At 41.3% G+C, this 18,491-nt stretch overlaps 1 protein-coding gene across 1 annotated transcript; it reads left to right on the forward strand.

Moving 5' to 3' along the window:
- Positions 1–772: 772 nt before the first annotated feature.
- On the forward strand, positions 773–12,184 carry TMEM202 (transmembrane protein 202). The gene is made up of 5 exons (XM_012768236.2): positions 773–877; positions 1,120–1,375; positions 10,891–11,040; positions 11,370–11,501; positions 11,967–12,184. Exons 1-5 carry the CDS (start codon positions 785–787, stop codon positions 12,182–12,184), a joined length of 849 nt encoding a protein of 282 aa, XP_012623690.2. The 5' UTR covers positions 773–784.
- Positions 12,185–18,491: the final 6,307 nt, after the last annotated feature.

An 18,491-nucleotide genomic window follows, 5' to 3' on the forward strand; every position in this document is an offset into this window, starting at 1 on the left:
CTCTTGTAGGGAGAGAAGTTAGGATCAGATGCTGAGAGAGCTGTTTGAAAAGGACACTTTAAGATACTCTGGGCACAAGCTGTGCTGACTGTAGAATCAAGGAAAGCCCATTCTCCTCACGTCCACATAGAACCCAGCATTGCCAAAGTATCTTGGAGAATGGTAGCTTTTAGCACACTGGTATGTAGCCTTCTGGGATGTATGGTTATAGTGGCCCCTATCAGCTGTGGCAGTGGCAGTGGTGTAGCACCCTTAAAGAGCTTCATGAGTAGAGGGCATTGAAAAGAGGGAACCAGAGCAAAAAAGGGAGAAGAGGGTTGATGCTGCATGAAGGACTGTGGCAGACAGACTGGTTCGTAAGCCTGAGACAGAGTTGGCATGAACTCCAGGCTACTGGCTACTGACGCGCATCTAATCTTAAATAACAACCGCAAGCAATTGACTTCTGAAGACGTCAGAGTTACACTTTATTATTTGCTATGTGGGAATTGTGTCTTACTCATATTTTTGTTCCAGGACCTAGCACAAAGCCTGACACACAGCAACTGCTGACAAGATATTTGTGGATTTACTTAATAAAGGAGTTGGGAAAAGTTGGAGAAGGGAGGGTGGGGAGCATCACATATACGTACACATGCTTAAAATGTGATCGTCTCTTCCTGATCTGGCCAGACCCAGAATATAAAACAGAAATGGATCTGGGTAATGGGTCCTGGCCCTTTTTGGTGCTTCCAGCATGCGTGAGGACCTGATGAGACAAATTCCGTGGCAGTTAGAAAGCGAAATGGCTGCCAAGATGGCGCAGAGGGAAAATTTAGTCTTGACCTTCCACACTCCTGAGGTTCCCAAAATAAAGGGAAACCGGAAATATCAAAGGGTGAGGAGGCACCTAATTGGAGGTCAGATGAGAGGAAGAGGACTTACTTAAAGGTGGGGCTAGACTGAGCATCCTAAGAACAGAGAAAAGATCACCCTAAAATTTTTGCTTTTATAAAAGGAGTAGGGACGGATACCCACAAATCAAACCCACATGGGGATATTTGAGGTAGAGAAGAATAGGAGACCCTGGGGATTAGGGGCAATCCTTTTGGGTAGGCAATGTCTCCCTCATCCTTGTAGCCTACCCTCCCCACCAACAAACATCCGAGTGCCTCGATGCCACCCCAGAGGCGGCAGCATCTTGTGGATGAGATACACACCTACATCCGACTGTTCTGTGGCAGCCTCTGTGGTTTTAGCCTCCTAATGCTGATCTGCGTGTCCCCACTGAACTGGGTGCAGTTCCTGGTGATCAAGAATGGCCTTGAGCTCTACGCAGGACTCTGGACCTTATGCAACCATGAGCTGTGCTGGAGCCACACACCCAAGCCACCCTGTGAGTGCCACCAAATTAAATGCTGCAGGCCCCACAGTTCCACAGCTTTCTGCCACATTATCCCTTCATCTTTCTTCCTGTAAGATCTTTGGGTTTTCACCTCTCCAAGTCCAAGATGGGTCTCAGCCAAGTTGCAAATGTAGTCAGCCTTTTCTTTGGTAGCCTCTGTGTACCCTTTCTCCCTCCTATCCCAGGCTGTTCCTGTCCCAAATAATAAGTTGATACTCTTTACTCTCTGAGAAGAACTCTTTTGTCATTTATAAGGTATTACTGTGAAGCAATGGGATTGCCATTCTAACATAGCTTGCAGAAATAGATGATAAGTGACTGGTCATAGCTGGGAGATAAAGCGAAGTGTCTCAGCACCCATTAGGTCTGATTAACAAGGTCAGCTTGTTCTTCTGCTAACAGGAAAAGAGAAATTAAATGTATGTTGATATGTGGTATAAGAAATGCCAGCTATGTAGAGTAAAATTTTGTGTGAATTTAAATAAATCTGAAAATGCAACAAAATATTTTAAAATAAGCTTCTGGGGCCCCGACAATATCATATACAGGAGTTTTTAAATCAGACTTAGAGGAAAGACATGCCTCATATCATATATATGAGTTTAAAATCAGACTTAGAGGAAAGACATGCCGCATGCAGGACTCTGACTGACAGACTGGTTTCATAAGCCTATTGGGACATACTTGGCACGAACTCCAGGAAACACCGACAGCTTTCCTTCCCATCACCCACAAGACCTGCACTTACACACAGAAACAGGTATCATGAAAGAAAACATACATGAGTAAAGTGTTTATTCCCCTTCTCAGATAAGCAGAGGTCTCAGATGCTGGGGGAAGAGAGCACCTTGGACCAACTCTGAGGTGGAGCATCAGTTATTTGGCTGTGGGCTGTGGCATTTGGAATTAAGGGGCAGGAACCTATGAAGCAGCATCTTGGGATGAAACTAAAACAAAGGCAGGCAGACAATTCACCTGCATCTTCAACTAAAAAACAATTGGAGAAAATGTTTGCAACAGATATAAAAGATAAAGGTTAACAGCCCTAATATATTTAAAAGGACATGCAATTTATTAAGAAGAATACAAACATCCAAATAAGGCAACTCTTTTTGAGCAGACAGTTCACAAAACAAGAACTAAGAAAAACTAACTGTCTCATAAAAACCGGAAAAACAATTTAACCTCAATCATTAAAGAAAGGTAAAATCAAATGAACAATGAGATGTAAATTTTCAACTATCATGTTAACAGAGATTTTTTTTTTTTTTTTTTTTTTGAGACAGAGTCTCGCTTTGTTGTCCAGGCTAGAGTGAGTGCCGTGGCGTCAGCCTAGCTCACAGCAACCTCAAACTCCTGGGCTCGAGTGATCCTCCTGCCTCAGCCTCCCGAGTAGCTGGGACTACAGGCATGCACCACCATGCCCGGCTAATTTTATATATATATATCAGTTGGCCAATTAATTTCTTTCTATTTATAGTAGAGACGGGGTCTCGCTCTTGCTCAGGCTGGTTTTGAACTCCTGACCTTGAGCAATCCGCCCGCCTTGGCCTCCCAAGAGCTAGGATTACAGGCGTGAGCCACAGCGCCCGGCCGTTAACAGAGATTTTTAAATGATAATGCACACTCTCATACACAGCATGCAAATTGGTATAACCAAAGCAATATGATCATGTATACAGAGACTTAAAAATGTTCATCTTTGACTCAGTAATTCCATCTCTAGAAATTAACAGCAAGGAAATAATTAGAAATGGAATAAAAGGTTCAGGCATTAAGATTAAGCTGAAAGGCCAGGTGTGGTGGCTCACACCTGTAATCCTAGCACTCTGGGAGGCCAAGGCAGGAGGATCGCTCAAGGTCAGGAGTTCGAAACCAGCCTGAGCAAGAGCGAGACCCCGTCTCTACTAAAAAAATAGAAAGACATTAATTGGCCAACTAAAAATATATAGAAAAAATTAGCCGGGCATGGTGGCACATGCTTGTAGTCCCAGTTACTCAGGAGGCTGAGGCAGAAAAATTGCTTGAGCCCAGGAGTTTGAGGTTGCTGTGAGCTAGGCTGATGCCAGGGCACTCTAGCCTGGGCAACAGAGTGAGACTCTGTCTCAAAAAAAAGATTAAGCTGAAATTATATTTATATAAATGGGTGCCCAGGCTATACTTCAGGCCTTAAGATTATTATTTAAATCTTTAATGAATTAGAATCCTTAAATCATGTCCCTTAAAAGTAGTAAATAGTTTATTTCTTGGAACCTTGAATTCAACTTTATGCCAACTTCATGCTTTAATTGTGTGGAGAAAGTCAAATAAGTGAGTCCTTAAGACACACAGTTATTTAAGTCAAGTATCCACCCCATTTCCAATGTTAACTAGTTCAATTCTAGGGCCAGTAACGAGTCTGCAATACAGATATTGTAAGGAGTTCCCAAAATGTAATTATCATGTCCAGGCCTCATCTGCCTGTGACAATAATATGATGTTATTATTGCCCAAATATATTATTGTCAAATAATTTTTATATATTTCAATGACTTCAAACTTTTACCTATTGGACTACAAGAATTTATTCCCCCTACTTGACAGTGTCCTCAGTCACTTCTACGAGTTTCACAGGGACTAGCTTGGGTGTAGTCAAGAGCGTGTGTGCTCATATTCTTATGTCCTGGGCTCACTTCAGGTCATCATGGCCCTGGATCTGACTCTGCCTGGGTCTAGATGACCAATAACCTCTCTGCTGTAGCCATTGCTAATGGGATGAAGAAGGGGTGGGAGTAGAGGACGTTATCCTTCACTTTTCTTAAGAGGCCTCAAATGTGGAACAGATCTTTCTGTTATCTCCCCATAGCATTAGTGAGATCAGACTGTGGTGTGTAAAGGATGTGTTGCCAGCGAGTAACTTGAACAGTTTTGCAGAGGGTGGGAAAGAAAGGGTAGGCCTTTAAGTGAAGGCACTGGGCACTCTAGGGTTAGGACCCCAGGGACCACCATACAGTTCACATCGCCGGGCTGTGCAGGGACGCTTTATTCTGGCACTCGAGCTGGGTTCCAAGGGAACCTAATACCAAGCACATTTCCCAGACTCCTCTCCAGGATGCTGGGTCTCCACCCAGGATTCTTTCCATTCCAAAACCATCTTCTTTTAACACTTCCCCCGAGCCTGGGGAAGTTCTGTGTTGGCCTCATGTGCCTGGAATGAAGTCATGATGGCAACAGCAGGAGGCTTAGAATTGGCTAAATAAGTGAGCTGATTCCCCAGCTTGTCTCCAGCAGCAACTTCTTCATCCCCAGAATCCTGCCCACACCCCATCCCAGGCTGTTCAGTCTAGCTCTTTGATCCTTTTGCAGTACCACCTCCCTATCCTGGCTTTGGTGTTTGCTGAAGGATTGGAGTGCAGTGAGGGGAGGCCTGTTGGCAAATCTCTTTGGAACAGTTAACACCAGGGGCTCAGTGTAAATACAGCTCGCTTCTCTCCCCTGCTCCTTTCTTCTCATTGTCATCTTGGTTTCCTCACTGCCTCCTTCCAGGTTGTCAGCAGGCTTAGAGAAAAGCCTCTAGTGTTAACAAGACCTATTTGTTCACAAGGGTGGGACACGGCTAATAGCCCTGCCCCTATCACTTTCCAAAATATCCCTGGCAAAGTTTTATTTCCACAACAGTAGGAGGAAATCCTGACTGTCATTCACAAACTGCCAAATGGTGAATGTTTTCATTTTACTGAGATGTAAGGGGATGCCACAGAACACTACTGCTTTCTGTGGAGTGGTGCCCCCTTTAGTCTTGAAAGCTTTCATGTCCTACCTGATAGTACTTTTAAGAGTAGCATCACGGATCAGGCTGATCCTGAGAACACCAGCAAGAATCTTACCAAGTTTCTCAAGTGATTTGGTCTTCGTCCTCTCCGAATAGAAAGTGGCATCCTCCCTCTTCCCAGAGTGTTAGCTGCATTGCTTTTAGTAAGCTGCGAGGCTTGCCTGGCTATTCTTGCAGCTTAAGTTCACATCAAAGCATATCAGTAAGAAAAACTTGAGAAATGTTTGGGTACAGGTGACCTACGTGGGTGACACATGGATGTGTTCCTTTCATCTAGGGCACTCCTCTTTCTGGATCAAGGCTCCTTACTGAAGCATACAAGCAGGATCTTTTGTAACTTAGAGTCTAAGATTTTTGAAACTTTGATGGGTAAACTGCTGTAAAAACTCTCATTTAAAAGCTGACATCAGTTTTGGTCGTACAGGAGATAGAAGCTTGGATTCAGCTTTGGGACCATTTTTTTTTAAGTTGCATCAATAAAAAAACTATTGAAGTTAACCAAATGCAGATGTTTTAGATCTGAAGCTAAGTGTTTAGTTTGGTTATATTCTTGGTCGTATATGATTATTACTAGTAGACTTTGTTAGACTCTTCTATGCTGCAAGTCTTTAGCTGTTCCTATGGAATTATGAGGATCTTGTTTATGTAGATTGCAGAAGACGAGGAGCTAAGACAGAAAAGATTGCAAGAACAGTATGAAGTTACAGTCTTCTCTTCATGGTAGAGGAGGAATTGGGCTTTATATCTTAGACGAGTTGGATAGGAGAGATCTTCGACAGTGATCCTTGGTATTTTGAATATTATTATAGAATCATTTGAACTAGTATAAGCTAAAGAGTGAATTTATTTACAAAGATTCAGAAGAGTCTCATAGACTCCCAGGGGCAGGAAGTTCGCTGTGCCTTAGCGGATTCCACAGGAAGCTGGAATCTCAGACAAAGAAAATCAAGCCACTCAATCACTTAGTTGTTATAGAGTCACTTTGTCACTCATCTTTGGTTTGTCTCTACAGCTCTGTTTTTCCTTTTTATTAGTGTGTAAGTGTCCAAAAGGTGATATCCTGGTTTAACTTTACATCTTCTTAGTTCAAGCATATTTCCAAGCATAAAAATAAGATTGTTCCAACACGAGTCAGGTTCCCTTCCTTGGTCCAGGTGGCTACAGTCGGGGGGCTAAGGCAATGGTCCAGGGCTATAGGCAAGGGCTGCTAGGGCCCGTGGGGGATTGTGGGCTAAATACTGCAAAAGATGCCTATCACCTCAAGCTTTATACATCTCAATCTGGGCTGATGGCTCTGGCAGGCTATATGTACTGCTAATAGTATATATTCTGCTATATATACTATAATTCTGAATGACCTAGTTTTTAGAAAATGTGCTGCTCTTGAATTATTATGTTTTAATCTAGCTAACTTGTTGGGGCCACAGAAAAATTTACCCCTGTGGGTAATGAAAATGACTATTATTGATCATATTAGTAAGCATCATGTTCTGGAGAATAAAATGAAACTTAAAAGGCAGATATTAGACTGGGATAAACTTGAAACATTGATAAATAATTTCTTCTCTTTGGGTTAGTTGGAAGGTAGACTTGTATTCTTAGGCATAGAAGTGCTTAGAGAACTTTCAGTGGTGGGATGAGCTAGCCCCTGCCACACTGGGACAGGAAAGAAGCCAGAAGGGGCATCCTATGTAGGATATTGAAGATACTGCTGGGTCTCTGGTATCTCAGAAAAGCTACATGCACTTGTAATTGTAAGTTATCCTCTATTTCTTAAATCTTTAGTAAATTATTGATGGGGACGTCAAGGGAAGAATCTATTCCATATTAGGGATGTGGTAGCAAAAAGGAAGGTTTAACAACCCCCGTCCGCCCCCTCTCCTGCTCTCTTACCAACATACAGCGGCAGAGCCCAAGAGAACAAAGGCCTGGAGCCAAGCGCCGAGGGAAGCAGTGGTGTGGCACTTATGTAATGGCATTGGAGCAAAAGAATGTTAACACACATCTTCTTTTTTTAATTTAATTTTTTAAATTGACAGATTGTTGTACATATTCATGACACACAGTGATGTTTCGATACATGTGATATATAGTGACCAGGTTAAGGAAATTAGCATATCCACCATCTCAGACATTTATCATTTCTTTGTGTTGAAAACATTCAATATCGTCCTCTGTCTATTTGAAACTATACAATATATTATTGTTAACTATAGTCCTTTTACAGTGGTATAGAACATGAGAATTTATTCCTCCTATTGAGCTGTAATTGTGTATCCTTTAACAAATCTCTCCCCATCTCTCCTTTCCCCCACCCTTCCTATTATCTACTATCCTCTGTGCTACTTTCTACTTCCATGAGATCAACATTTTTTAGCTTCTACATATGATAAGAATATTTGGTGTTTAATTTTCTGTTCCTGTCTTATTTAACTTAACATAATGTCCTTCAGTTCCATCCATGTTGCTGCAAATGACAAGACTTCATTCTTCTTTATGGCTAAATATTATTCTATGGTGTGTATGTACCACATTTTCTTTATCCATTCATCTGTTGGCTATTGTGCATAACGCTGCCATAAACATGGGGATGCAGATGCCTCTCCAATATAATGATTTCCTTTCCTTTGGATAAATTCCCATAATGGGATTGCTGTATCATGTGGTAGTTCTATTTGTAATTTTTTTTTTTTTTTTTTTGAGAAAAAGTCTCACTCTGTTGCCTGGGCTAGAGTGCCATGGCATCAGCCTAGCTCACAGCAACCTCAAACTCCTGGGCTCAAACAATCCTTCTGCCTCAGCCTCCCGAGTAGCTGGGACTACAGGCGTGCGTCACCATGCCCAGCAAATTTTTTCTATATATATTTTCAGTTGTCCAGCTAATTTTTTTCTATTTTTAGTAGAGACGGCGTCTCAGTCTTGCTCAGGCTGGTCTCAAACTCCTAAGTTCAAACGATCCTCCCGCCTCAGCCACCCAGACTGCTAGGATTACAGGCATGAGCCACCATGCCTGGCCTATTTGTAATTTTTTGAGAAACCTTCATACCATTCTCCATAGTGGCTATACTAGTTTGCATTCCCACCAACAGTGTATAAGAGTTCCCTATTTTCCACATTCTCTCCCGCATTTATTGTCTTTTTTTTTTTTTTTTTTGAGACAGAGTCTCGCTTTCTTGCCTAGGTTAGAGTGAGTGCCATGGCGTCAGCCTAGATCACAGCAACCTCAAACTCCTGGGCTTAAGCAATCCTACTGCCTCAGCCTCCCGAGTTGCTGGGACTATAGGCACGAGCCACCATGCCCGGCTAATTTATATATATATATTAGTTGGCCAATTAATTTCTTTCTATTTTTTATAGTAGAGACGGGGTCTCGCTCAGGCTGGTTTTGAACTCCTGACCTTGAGCAATCCGCCCGCCTCGGCCTCCCAGAGTGCTAGGATTACAAGCGTGAGCCACCGCGCCCGGCCCATTTATTGTCTTTTTGATAATAGCCATCCTGACTGGGGTAAGGTGATAGATACCTCACTGTGACTTTGATTTACACTTCCCTGATGATTAGTGATGTTGAGCATTTTTCATATATCTATTGGCTATTTGTACGTGTGCTTTTGAGAAATGTCTGTTCAGATCATTTGCCCATTTTTTAATTGGCTTATTTACTTTTTTGCTGTTGATGGCTTCAGTTCTTTGTATATTCTGAATATTAATCTCCTGTCAGATAAGTAATTTGCAAATATTTTCTTCCTTTCTGTAGGTTGGCAGACCTCTTCTTGAACAAATATGAGACCCCTTCCTTGGCGGCAGGGTCTCAGAAAAACTGGGAGACATTTTTGCAGTGTTAAAGTCCTGCAATTTGGGCCTTGGTAAAACAGGGCTTGAAATCATTACAATATATAAGCCAAAGTAAAAGCAAACGTGACTTCATTTTGTAGTCACAGGCTGACAAGGTCTGTATATGACAGATATATCTGAAAGAGAAAAAGCAAATAGAAACAAACTACAAATTCAACAATGGGCATATCATTAGGGTACCTTAATATGATAGACTATTTTGTAGACATTAAAAATGATGGGCTGGGCGCGGTGGCTCACACCTGTAATCCTAGCACTCTGGGAGGCCAAGGCAGGTGGATTGCTCAAGGTCAGGAGTTCAAAACCAGCCTGAGCAAGAGTGAGACCCTGTCTCTACTATAAATAGAAATTAATTGGCCAACTAATATATATATAGAAAAAATTAGCCGGGCATGGTGGCGCATGCCTGTAGTCCCAGCTACTTGGGAGGCTGAGGCAGTAGGTTTGCTTGAGCCCAGGAGTTTGAGATTGTTGTGAGCTAGGCTGACACCACGGCACTCACTTTAGCATGGGCAACAAAGCAAGACTCTGTCTCAAAAAAAAAAAAAATGATGTTTACTTGTAATCCTAGCACTCTGGGAGGCCGAGGCTGGAGGATCGCTCAAGGTCAGGAGTTTGAAACCGGCCTGAGCAAGAGCAAGATCCTATCTCTGGCCAGGTGGGGTGGCTCACACCTGTAATCCTAGCAGTCTTGGAGGCTGAGGCAGGAGGATGGCTCAAGGTCAGGAGTTCAAAACCAGCCTGAGCAAGAGCAAGACCCCGTCTCTACTAAAAATAGGAAGAGATTAATTACCCAACCTAAACTACATAGAAAAAATTAGCTGGGCATGGTGGTGCATGCCTGTAGTCCCAGCTACTCTGGAGGCCGAGGCAGTAGGATTGCTTGAGCCCAGAAGTTTCAGGTTGCTGTGAGCTAGGCTGTTGCCACGGCACTGTAGCCTGGGCAACAGAGTGAGACTCTGTCTCAAAAAAAAAAAAAAAAAAAAAGTGATGTTTACCACAGAAACCTGGGAAAAATCATATAATCTTAAGATGTAACCCACATGATATCTAGTATCATATCAGAAGGTCGAACAATAATAGAAAGAAATAAAATCAAATGTCAACAATGGTTGCCTCTAGGTAATAGGATTGTGTGTGATTTTCTTCCTGCTTCCTCATATTTTGTAGTCTTTCCAATACTTATATTAAAAATTATTACTTTTAGCCGGGCGCGGTGGCTCACGCCTGTAATCCTAGCACTCTGGGAGGCCGAGGCGGGCGGATTGCTCAAGGTCAGGAGTTCAAAACCAGCCTGAGCGAGACCCCGTCTCTACCATAAAAAAATAGAAAGAAATTAATTGGCCAACTAATATATATAATATAAAAAAAAAAAAATCAGCCGGGCATGGTGGCTCGTGCCTGTAGTCCCAGCTACTCGGGAGGCTGAGGCAGGAGGATCGCTTGAGCCCAGGAGTCTGAGGTTGCTGTGAGCTAGGCTGACGCCACGGCACTCACTCTAGCCTAGGCAAGAAAGCAAGACTCTGTCTCCAAAAAAAAAAAAAAAAAAAAATTATTACTTTTAACATTAGAATTAGAAACAAGAGAAAGTTTTAATCCATTTTGTGACTAGTCACACCTTTTCTAGAGTAGTTTACATCTAAGTTTTCACTTATGCACCCAGAAATATTTGTACATCATCTTTACCTTAATCACAGTAAAGAAATTCTAAGTGACAGTGAAGAGCTGGGGAAGAGGAGGCTGCATGGCACGCTCTGCTTTGTCTTTTCTCCCTTCTCTGAGACTCTCAAGGCGACACCCCTCGAGCACTAATCAAGCCTTTCCTTTCCTCCTCTTCTTACAGATTATCTCCAATATTCCAGGGCCTTCTTCCTCATCTCCATCCTCACCATACTCATTGGCCTTGGCTGGCTCTTCAGCTCTTGCCTCCCTAGAAGAGAAAGCACGACCCACAGCCTGGATCTGAAGGTATCCACGCTCAGCTTCATCTCAGGTACAGACCTAGACTGGCAGGGTAACACCATGGCAAAATAGTCAAGGTAACGAAGTTTCTCTATGGGGCTTTTGAACTTTGCTCCTCTTCTTTAGTATCAACACCAAGTTGCCAGCTCCCTGCCTTATCTTACTTTGTAGAACACCCCTTAGTGGACCTTACTAGGGTAGAGGCCCCTTTCTCTCACTCATCTTAGTCAATCCTCAAGTTTCCATCCTTTTGATCCTTGCCATACATACGGCCTCTGGAGGCAGAAGAAGAGCTGGGGGTGGTGGTCAAGGCAGACTGAAGACGCGGATGGGTTGTGACATCTTTTCTACTGGTCCTAGCCACGTGCTTGCTCCTCTGCCTCAACCTGTTTGTGGCACAGGTTCACTGGTATACTACGGATGCCATGGAGTCAGATCTTCTATGGGCCTATCATCTTAACTGGGGGAGTGACTTCTTATGCACGTTTGCTGGTGAGTTAGTCCCCTGCCCTATGCTAGAAGGATGGAAAGGGTAATAAATCACTTCTGGAAAGGGAGGTGGAATCTAGGAGAAATAGAAGCACTGACTGTGCCTATTCAGAATATTTATACACGGAGAGTTAGTGTGATATGGTGAAGAAAGCATGGATTTTGGAGTCTGAAAACCTAGAATTAGTAACCTGTTCTTTCACAAAGTGAGGCATGGACAGATTGAGTAACTTGCCCAAGATCACACAGAAAGTAGCGAAGCTATGATTTGAATCCAGTAAGCTCAAGCTTTGTTCAAACAAGTCTATGGAGCAATGGGAGCACAGGAGAGTAAAGCAACTCTGCCGGGGAATAGAAGGGTTCACCAAAAAATACTACTGAACTGAGTATTAAAGGATGAGTAAGAATTTCAAAAGCCAAAAGGCCATTGTCTGTTGAACCTCACCTCAAATTCTTCTCTTCCCCTAGGAATCATCTCTTTTCTCAACTACTTAAGTTCCAGATCTCGTCCCCCTAATCAAAATGTCACTGTGATTCCAATAGAGAAATCAAGGCTGGGGATTGGTCCAGTGACTACAGTATCACCTGCTAAAGATAAATTGTCAAAACAGTTAAAGTCTAAGACGGAATCTCTAAGAGAGTCAGGAAAAAAACTACCAAAAAAACTACCAAATGCAGCAGTGTGACGGTGATAAGAAACCCTAACTATTGCTTTTCTTAACAACAGGGGAGAAGCTGAGTTGGGAATGATTGTGCAAATTCTAGGAAACCCTCCTAATATCATGTCCATATTACTGAAGGAGACAACATTAAAGTTGATGAAACACCCTTTGTGTGCATTGGATTCAAAATATATATGATAATCACAAAGAAAGTAAAGAAAATTCACTTAAGAAAAATTTATAGGCTGGACACAGTGGCTCATGTTTTTAATACTAGCACTTTGGGAGGCAGAAGCAAGAGGATAGTTTTAGCTCAGGAGTTCGAGACTGGCCTGAACAAGCGCAGGAACCCATCTCTAACAAAAGCAGAAAAAATTAGCCAGGCCTCGTGGTGCGTGCCTGTAGTCCCAGCTACTCTGGAGGCTAAGGCAGGAGCATTGAGCCAAGCCCAGGAGTTTGAGGTTGCTGTGAGCTAAGCTGACACTACTGCACTCTAGCCCGGGCAACAGAGTGAGACTCTCAAAACCAAAATTTTTTTCTAAAGAAAAACATCAATGTTTAGGGTCATGAATAAAAGAAACTAGTGATAGATGCAGTGTGTGGACCAGCTATCTCTTGGGGGATTAGGGATCTCATGGACCAGAATGGTCCATGGAGAGTAATATCAATTATTTCTGTTTGGAATTTTCTTTTTTATGTGTGGATATGGGGATACTCAGGATGGGAGGCGCTTGGACAATACTGTTGAATCAAAATTTGGGACCATTACCAGAAATAGAATAAACACCAATGAAGATAATATCTACCACCCCAAAGAACTGAGAGGTTGGGGTAGAATTAGGGGAATCCATGAGATCTTACTTCCTATGAAAGTTGTTAATTTGAAACTCTTACAGTCTGTTATGCAAAACTACTGCTTCTCCTAGGCAGGGAGATACCTTAAACCAGGCATCCACAAACTCCCTGAAATTCAATACAAAACTTGCATATGCATTTTTCTGTGAAGAGGGCCAGAGACTCCATCAGGGCTTTCTTTGGCGCATATATGTAACCGAGCTGAAAGATTTTTTCATGTTTTATATACCCTGTAAAACTAAATAAGGGTGGAGGAGGTGGTATTTTCAGGCCATCATAGGTCTTTTGATGGCTAATGATCCCTTTCAAACTCAGACAAGATTCTATGCAGAAAGACACTCATTTTGTCTTTTATTCTATTAGTTGTTACCGCTACTACTCTATTGGTTGAGACCATTCTTCTCCTCCCCAAGCCTGGCAGTGGAATGGACTATAGTGGCCAGCTTCACTTCTTGCTCTTTGTTTTTTGTTGTTGTTTGTTTGTTTTTTGAGACAGTCTCACTTTTTTGCCTAGGCTAGAGTGAGTGCTGTGGCGTCAGCCTAGCTCACAGCAACCTCAAACTTATGGGCTCAAGCAAACCTACTGCTTCAGCCTCCTGAGTAGCTGGGACTACAGGCATGCGCCACCATGCCTGGCTAATTTTTTCTATATATATTAGTTAGCCAATTAATTTCTTTCTATTTATAGTAGAGATGGGGTCTTGCTCTTGCTCAGGCTGGTTTTGAACTCCTGACTTTGAGCAATCCGCCCGCCTCAGCCTCCCAGAATGCTAGGATTACAGGTGTGAGCCACCGCGCCTGGCCCTTGCTCCTCTTGAAGATAAGCTCTTGGGTCCTTTTGGTTTAATTTAGAGATTCACTAGTAGCCCTCATAGAAAACAAAATAACTGACACCGAACAATAATATAGTTCTTACAATCCTGGCCAGTGAGTCCCAGACATTCCGGACGGTGACTGGAAGCCCTTTGGGTTAATGCTTCCGCTTTTATTTCTGTGGGTAGCGGTTTACAGCACACGCTTATGTACCCACACACAGAGGCACAAACACACATTTATACATGCACTTTGTTTTGATCCTGCCTTGGAAAACTCTTTTATTCATGTTGGCCCACTTTCTAGCCAGTAATTTTTATTATGGCAGAATTACTGGTACCTTCTTATGTTAAGTGGCCTCATTTCAGAGGCTCTTCATGCTGTTCCTGGGCCTTTGTCTGGTTGTAAGAATAGACATGTAATCAAAGCCAACTCCCCCTCTTCACATTACTACTCACACACAAATTCTACCTCGCATATTGAGTGATTAAGTATTCACTGGAGTCTCAATCTTTTTTTATAACTTAGTTTGAATACTTTAATTTTATGACTAAATTGACAGGTGCTGAGCCCTGATGACTCTTCAAGGAAGAGAAGAAGTTTTAAATAGGGGGAGAAGGAAGCAGTCCTGAGTGAGGGCAGAAGCAGCTAGACAATAAGAAAGTAGCAATGAGGGCCCTGGCTATTACAGGAGAATTGACAGTAATCATAATTACCTTGTCCACTTTTCTAGCAGAGAATTATCTTATAAGCAGAGATAATCTTTCATTCCTTCTCTAGAAACTGAATGCTCTATTTTCTTTCTCTCCTTCTTTTAAAGAATTCCTTAAAAAGCTTAGGTAGATTTCCAGTCAGAGATAACTCAGTAAATTATCCTTTGATACACTCCCTCTGCTCCAAATACATTTTATCATAGATGAAGTGGAGAGATAGAGAGAGACAGACAGACATAGTCTAATCAAAAGAAGATGAACAGCTTCACAGATTAGGAAAAAAAAAAACCCAAAATGCAAAGCTACGATTTGAGCCAAGCCCTACATGTACTGAGCTCTAAGTCCAAAAATGAGTAGAAGTGAACAGGAAGATAGCTCCTGTGGGGTGAAAGTCAAGACACAGACTAGCGCCAGGTTCATAACTTCAGATCAAAGAAGAGCTCTAGAAAAGAAGCTGAATAAAAACTGCCACCGAGCACTGACTAGGGCTATAGCTACCTGGAACTGCAGACTTAAAGAGTCAGAAAGACATAAATACAACCTTGCTAAACCAAGCAGTTAATGAAACCAAGGTTCATTAACTGTGTCTGAGATATTCTCTGGTAGCATAACAGAAAGGAAATCTAAATACCATATTATGAGACCTGACTCTGGACAGAGGACTTTGGTCAAAGTAAGGAAACTCCAAATCTACCAGGTGTGATAAAATAAAGGGAGAAAGAAACAAAAACAAACAAAAGACATGTTTGTGCCTACAAATAGGAATTCCAAACATGAAGAAATGTTCAGAACAAAACTAATAATGTCAATAATCAGAATATGAATTCATTCCGTATTAAAGTAATTTGAGGTATAGTGTGATGAATACGTTAAGTATTCTTATGATGCACAAACAGATATATGATAAACTCACAGAGTACAAAAGAAACCCCCAAAACCATGAAACAAAAATAGGTAGAAATAAAACAAAAATGGGTTTAAATGAAAAAGAACCAATTATAAACCAAAAATGAAAAAGTACTTACTGGATTAAAAAATTCAATAGGATAAAATCTAGATAGCATAAGTAAAAAAAGAGAAAATAGTGTATTTTCAGACATACCTAGAACATTTATTAATATAAAAATTGACCAAACACTGACCAGGCACGGTGGCTCACACCTGTAATCCTAGCACTCTGGGAGGCTGAGGCGGGAGGATTGCTTGACGTCAGGAGTTTGAAAGCAGCCTGAACAAGAGTGAGACCCCTATAAAAAATAGAAAAATTAGCCAGGCGTGGTGGTGCATGCCTGTAGTCTGAGGTTGTAGTAAGCTATGATCATGCCATTGTACTCTAGCCAGGCAATAAAGCAAGAGTCTGTCTCCAAAAAAAAAAAAAAAAAAAAAAAATTGGCCAAATACTACATCTGAAAGAAAGTTTGTATACTGACCATAACAAAATTAGAATTCAATAATGAAAATGATTTTTTTCAAAAGTCTATATTTTTGAGAACTATAAAATGCTCCTTAAAAATATAGTCAGTAAAAAGGAAATCACACTGGAATGCCAACATATTTAGAACTAAATAACCATGAAAGAATTATAATCAAAACTCATAGATGTATTTATTAAAAACAAACAACAAAAAATAGTTTAAGGCCGGGTGCAATGGCTCACGCCTGTAATCCCAGCAGTCTGGGAGGCCGAGGCAGGTGGATTGCTCGAGGTCAGGAGTTCAAAACCAGCCTGAGCAAGAGCGAGACCTCGTCTCTACTATAAATAGAAAGAAATTAATTGGCCAACTAATATATATATAGAATAAAATTAGCCGGGCATGGTGGCTTGTGCCTGTAGTCCCAGCTACTTGGGAGGCTGAGGCAGGAGGATCGCTTGAGCCCAGGAGTCTGAGGTTGCTGAGCTAGGCTGACGCCACGGCACTCACTCTAGCCTGGCAACAAAGCGAGACTCTGTTGAATATCACAAGACATCAAGGTGTGGCAGAAAAAAAAAAAAGAAGAAGAAATAAAATAATTTAAAAAATTAAAAAAAAAACAAAAACAAAGCAAGACTCTGTCTCAAAAAAAAAAAGTTTAAATGAGTTATGCATTCAGCTCATTAAACTGTAAAAGAATAATTATAAAAACCAAAAGAAGGAAGAAATTTAAAAATAAACACTTTAAAAATATGAGAAAAATTTTAGGTTCAAAAAATAATCTAAAATCTAGTTCTTTGAACAAAAACTAAATAATATAAGCAATGTAATTAAGCAAAGTAACAAAGAGAAAAAGCATAAATAAACAATATTAGGAATGAATAATTAAAGTATATACATACATGTACACTTATAGGTACATATGCACACATTTACATATATTTATATGGGTATATACACATGATCTGTCTGGAAAATATCCAGCCACTGTCAATATAATGAGAACAGTTTGTACGACAAGGATGTAACCTGGCAGCCAAGGAGAGTGGACTGGAACGCACATGTGCGAACACTGATCACTTCACCGTACTCGTCAGTGGGCGCTAGATGCCGGTGAGAGAGCATGCCTACCGCGTGGCCTTTGCATTTGAAATGGCTGAGCGAGTAGAACAATGAATCTGCATCAAATTTTGCGTTAGGCTCGAACATTCCTCCCATGAAACTATTCATATGATTGAGAAGGCTTTCGGGGACTAGGCAATGAGTGCAGCATAAAAAAAAGTGTGGCACAAATGCTTCAAAGATGGTCGAGAATCTGTTGAAAGTGATCCACGTTCTAGAAGGCCTGCAACAAGCAGACACCTGAGACTGCTGCATGTGTGCAGTTGGGTGAGAGACGCGGGGAGAACTGCGTCCCAAGGTGCCTGCTTTGGAGGGGACTGAGGCGTCATTGTCCTATGTGCAATGTTTCTTGTATCTTATATCTTCTTCAGTAAATGTCTCTCTTTTCATATTACATGGCTGGATACTTTCCAGACAGACCTCATATATATTATTCAGGCATATTTTGTTGTTTATATCTTCCATTTCTTTACTATTCTCTGTTTTATGTTTTTCTGTGTTAAATCTCCCATGATGGCTTTCAGATTTTTGCATTTTTCCTTTTAATACTATCAGTATCTACTTAGTATTTTGAATCACTAAGATGTCAAATATCCAAATGAACCGGTGGATTCAGTACACTTCCACAAAAAACTCAGAGAGTTTTCTCATGGAGAATGAAAAGCAAGTCCTAACATTCAGGAAAGTTCATTCTTTCCTCCTTGCAAAGGCCAAAAAGAGCCACAATTATTTTGAAAAATAAAAAGATGAGGAAATTTATACTACCTGATGTGGAGATGACTTATGAAATTATTGTAATGAATATGGTGTGGTATTGGCACAGGTTTAAACAAACAAATGGTGACAGAATAAAAAGTCTAGAAATAGACACATGTTTATGTAGAAATTTGATGTATTATAGTGAAAGCATTTAAAAAACAGAATGAGGAAACTATGGTGTGTTCAACTAATAAATGTGATACAACTGGTTAAATAGGGAAAAAACCATAAAACTAGATCTCTGCTTTATGATTTTTTTTAATGTTCCAAAAGATTAAAGTTCTAAATGTGGAAAGCAAAACTTTAGCTATCTTCACTGGCCAATCAGAGTAAATCTAAGTATCAAAAAGAATAACTCAGTCAGGTGCCATGTCTCACACCTGTAATCCTATCACTTTGGGAGGCCCAAGTGGGCAGATTGCTTGAGCCCAGGAATTGGGACCAGCCTGAGCAACATAATAAGATCCTGGCTGTACAAAAAGTAGAAAAATTGGCCAGGTGTGGTGTCCTGCACATATAGTCCCAGCTACTTACTTGGGAAGCTGAGATACGAGGATCACTTGAGCCCAGGAGTTTGAGGTTGCAGTGAGCTATTATGATACTAGTTCACTCTAGCCTGAGGAACAGAGCAAGACCCTGTCTCAAAATAAAAAGCAA

Source organism: Microcebus murinus, chromosome 6 (genome assembly GCF_040939455.1).
Source record: "Microcebus murinus isolate Inina chromosome 6, M.murinus_Inina_mat1.0, whole genome shotgun sequence".
Lineage (NCBI taxonomy): Eukaryota > Metazoa > Chordata > Mammalia > Primates > Cheirogaleidae > Microcebus > Microcebus murinus.